Raw genomic sequence first — 3,059 nt, 5'->3', positions numbered from 1 at the left:
ACACACACACACACACACACACACACACACACACACACACACACACACACATTCTCTCTCATAACACACTGCTAGTCTTACTAAAGCCAAAGCCTTAATAGTCTAATTCAAGAAAACAGCAAAGAAAGTACAACTTCAAGTACCTAGGTTTTACAGATTTAAAAATCCTTATTGTCTCGACGCACTACCGGAAATCTTAACAAGTTACGCGCTCACTAAAATCAGTTTTCCTACTGAGTTGGCTTTATTATGTGTACTTGCTGTTTTCATAGCTAAAAAACATGTTATTGTAAGGCGGGTTACCTATAAAAGAAATTATAAACCCATTCTCTGTAAATTTTTGAAAAGAAATTCATGTTCACGACTGAACATAAAAAAGCGTACCAGATTTTTATATTATTATTATTTGTGAGCTTTATCCAGTCCAAGCTTGTTGACAGAGCTCTCCGGTGGCTCCACAAGCCATTTTTAGTCTTTATTATCGTCTGATGCCTCACCTTTAGTCTTTCGTCTCTCACTTTGATTTTTTAATTAGAGGTGACATGAGACTCGACATGAAAGTCCTGATTCTGTACTTTATTCCTGACTTAAAAATAAAAATGTGTTTAGAGAACTGGCTATATTTAAATAAAACGCCTCGTCGTCCCGAAGAGCAATACAGTTGTGAGTTGTGAAGCAGTGTTTGGAAGGGCGTTGTTATTGCTAGCCTAGAAGGCCCTACTTCTTTCTGTTTTCCTTTCTTTCTCACACAGCACTTTAACTGACGGTCATATTGTCGGTGTGCAACTCATTTACACCCCCCCCCCGCCCCCTTTCCATCCCTTCTTTCTCCTTTCTTGCCATCAAAATACACGCAAGTTCCAACAGTGAGCCCTGAGAACCAACGAAAGAAATCTCATGGGTTTATACTGACGTCGACAAAGGTGCCCTCGGGGTCTCAGGGTAATGTTTCAAACAGCAGAGACGCACCTAGGCTAAATAGCAAAGTAACAACGACCAAGCACTCACACTCAAAGAGAGAGAGTGAGAGAGAGAGAGAGAGAGAGAGAGAGAGAGAGAGAGAGAGAGAGAGAGAGAGAGAGAGAGAGAGAGAGAGAGGGAGGGAGAGAGAGAATAAAGATGAGCACAGAGAGAGAGAGAGAGAGAGAGAAAGAGAGAGAGAGAGAGAGAGAGAGAGAGAGAGAGAGAGAGAGAGAGAGAGAGGGGGGGGGGGAGAATGTTGTATTCACTACAGTGCTCACTTTAATAGATATATAGATAATAACAAACACACAAACACACAAACACACACACATACACACACATACACACACTCACATAAAAACGTAACATAAATACACAAACACACACATAATAAAATACACACATACACACAGTAGGAGACAGAGAGAGACAGAGAGAGAGAGAGAGAGAGAGAGAGAGAGAGAGAGAGAGAGAGAGAGAGAGAGAGAGAGAGAGAGAGAGAGAGCGGGAGAGAGAGAGCGCGGGAGAGAGAAATAGAGCGAAAAAGAGGGAGAGAGCGAGAGAGAGTGAGAGAGAGAGAGAGAGAGAGAGAGAGAGAGAGAGAGAGAGAGAGAGAGAGAGAGAGAGAGAGAGAGAGAGAGAGAGGGGGGGGGGGAGAATGTTATATTCACTACAGTGCTCACTTTAATATTTTTTTTTTTTTACAAAACTTACCGCCTCCGCCACAAGTCCTGTCCCGCAAGCAAGGTCAAGGATTTTCTCCTTGCTTTTGTCTGGAAAGAGTTCAGAGGTCAAGTCTGCAGCTTTCTCCGGAGCGATGTACTTGATTCCGCCAACGTACTGGAACAATACGACATCATTTTATGACCATTGCGGCACAGTCCGTGATACATTAATTTAATCAGGACATGAGAATCTGAGATTCGAATAAGAGTTGATACCAGTTTTCCCCTTTTTGGAGTGAATACATTTTTCCTACCGAGGTGTCCGCCCCAGGGGATCACGTTCTTACTGCTATTCCCTTCACGAAATTCTATGTAGACAGACAGAAAGAGAGACGGAGAGAAAGTTGAGGGAGAGAACGACAAGTAGACAGTCACACACACACACACACACTCTCTTTCTCTCTCTCTCTCTCTCTCTCTCTCTCTCTCTCTCACACACACACACACACACACACACACACACACACACATACACATACACAGATAGATAGATAGATAGACAGACAGACAGACAGACAGACAGACAGACAGACAGATAGAAAGAAAGAAAGATAGATAGATAGATAGATAGATAGATAGATAGATAGATAGATAGATAGATAGATAGATGACCACTTTCCAAACACACACCTCATTGAAGTCTGGCGCCATCTCATTATAGGCTTGTACGCTCTCCTCTCGGCTCATGCCCACCCTGAGACATTTGTCGTTCACGTATTCCGACATGGCCCTATGGTCGCTTCGGATGCTGGAACCAGACGATGCAGTGAAGAACGAACAGTCAATAATTTGACCCAAAGAAGGACTTCTGCTGCTAAAAGCTGAAACAAAACCACGTTGTGTTATAATTTTAGACATCTACACCTACATCAGTAAAGAATCTTGGATGGGGGGGGGGGGGGGGGTATACTCAGTGGTGCAAATATAACATCACATACAAGTACAAGAGAATCAGCCAGCCATTTGTAAATACGTATTAAAGCCCTACATAAAGCTTCTAATTTCCACGGTGTGTTAGCTTCACCACATCTCGTGGTCTCAGGGGTCTTTCCTTTTCTCAAAGATCAGTCGACCTTTCAGATCAAGTTGCCCTACCAGAAGAAGAGTTGACCAGAAAGTGTCTACATCAGAGACGCCTAACTTGTTTATAATTGGGGTACAGCCAACGTGAACACAACTTTGCAAGACGTGTGTGCATCTTCTTGTACGAAAATGGATAAGAAAGTAATGGAAGTTATGACAAATCTCCAAAGCTGTTGATGCTATGGACTTAAAATTTTCACAATCCCTTGAATTGTTTCTTTCGACTTTGTATGCAGGAATTCAACTACCACAGCCACTTTTTAGAAGCACAGCGTAGTCAGCTTCCAT

General features: G+C 42.6%; 2 protein-coding genes across 2 annotated transcripts in view; both read right to left on the bottom strand.

Moving 5' to 3' along the window:
• LOC101860558 (demethylmenaquinone methyltransferase) overlaps nt 1–771 on the bottom strand; it is a 10,497-nt gene extending 9,726 nt beyond the window's left edge. The window contains exon 1 of the mRNA XM_035968889.1: nt 766–771. Within this exon, the coding sequence (XP_035824782.1) occupies nt 766–771 (6 nt within the window). The remainder of the gene's footprint in view (nt 1–765) is intronic.
• An 876-nt stretch (nt 772–1,647) lies between these two features.
• Nucleotides 1,648–3,059, bottom strand: LOC118477430. The gene is made up of 3 exons (XM_035968888.1): nt 3,020–3,059; nt 2,319–2,509; nt 1,648–1,803 (listed from the first exon to the last, which is right to left on the bottom strand). The coding sequence occupies exons 1-3, from the start codon at nt 3,057–3,059 to the stop codon at nt 1,648–1,650; spliced, it is 387 nt and encodes a 128-aa protein (XP_035824781.1).

The sequence above is a fragment of the Aplysia californica genome, unplaced genomic scaffold (genome assembly GCF_000002075.1).
Source record: "Aplysia californica isolate F4 #8 unplaced genomic scaffold, AplCal3.0 scaffold00094, whole genome shotgun sequence".
Taxonomy (NCBI): Eukaryota; Metazoa; Mollusca; class Gastropoda; order Aplysiida; family Aplysiidae; genus Aplysia; species Aplysia californica.
The sequence above is the reverse complement of the archived record's forward strand: the minus strand, read 5'-3'. Positions and strand labels throughout refer to the sequence as shown.

What these genes read in the sequence shown, in the direction of transcription:
- LOC118477430 (XM_035968888.1), bottom strand. Translation starts at nt 3,059, where the DNA reads ATGGAAGCTGACTACGCTGTGCTTCTAAAAAGTGGCTGTG. An exon ending in GCTTCTAAAAAGTGGCTGTG is followed by an intron (nt 2,510 to 3,019) that starts GTAGTTGAATTC and finishes GTTTTGTTTCAG; the next exon opens with CTTTTAGCAGCAGAAGTCCT. An exon ending in TGGCGCCAGACTTCAATGAG is followed by an intron (nt 1,804 to 2,318) that starts GTGTGTGTTTGG and finishes GTATTGTTCCAG; the next exon opens with TACGTTGGCGGAATCAAGTA.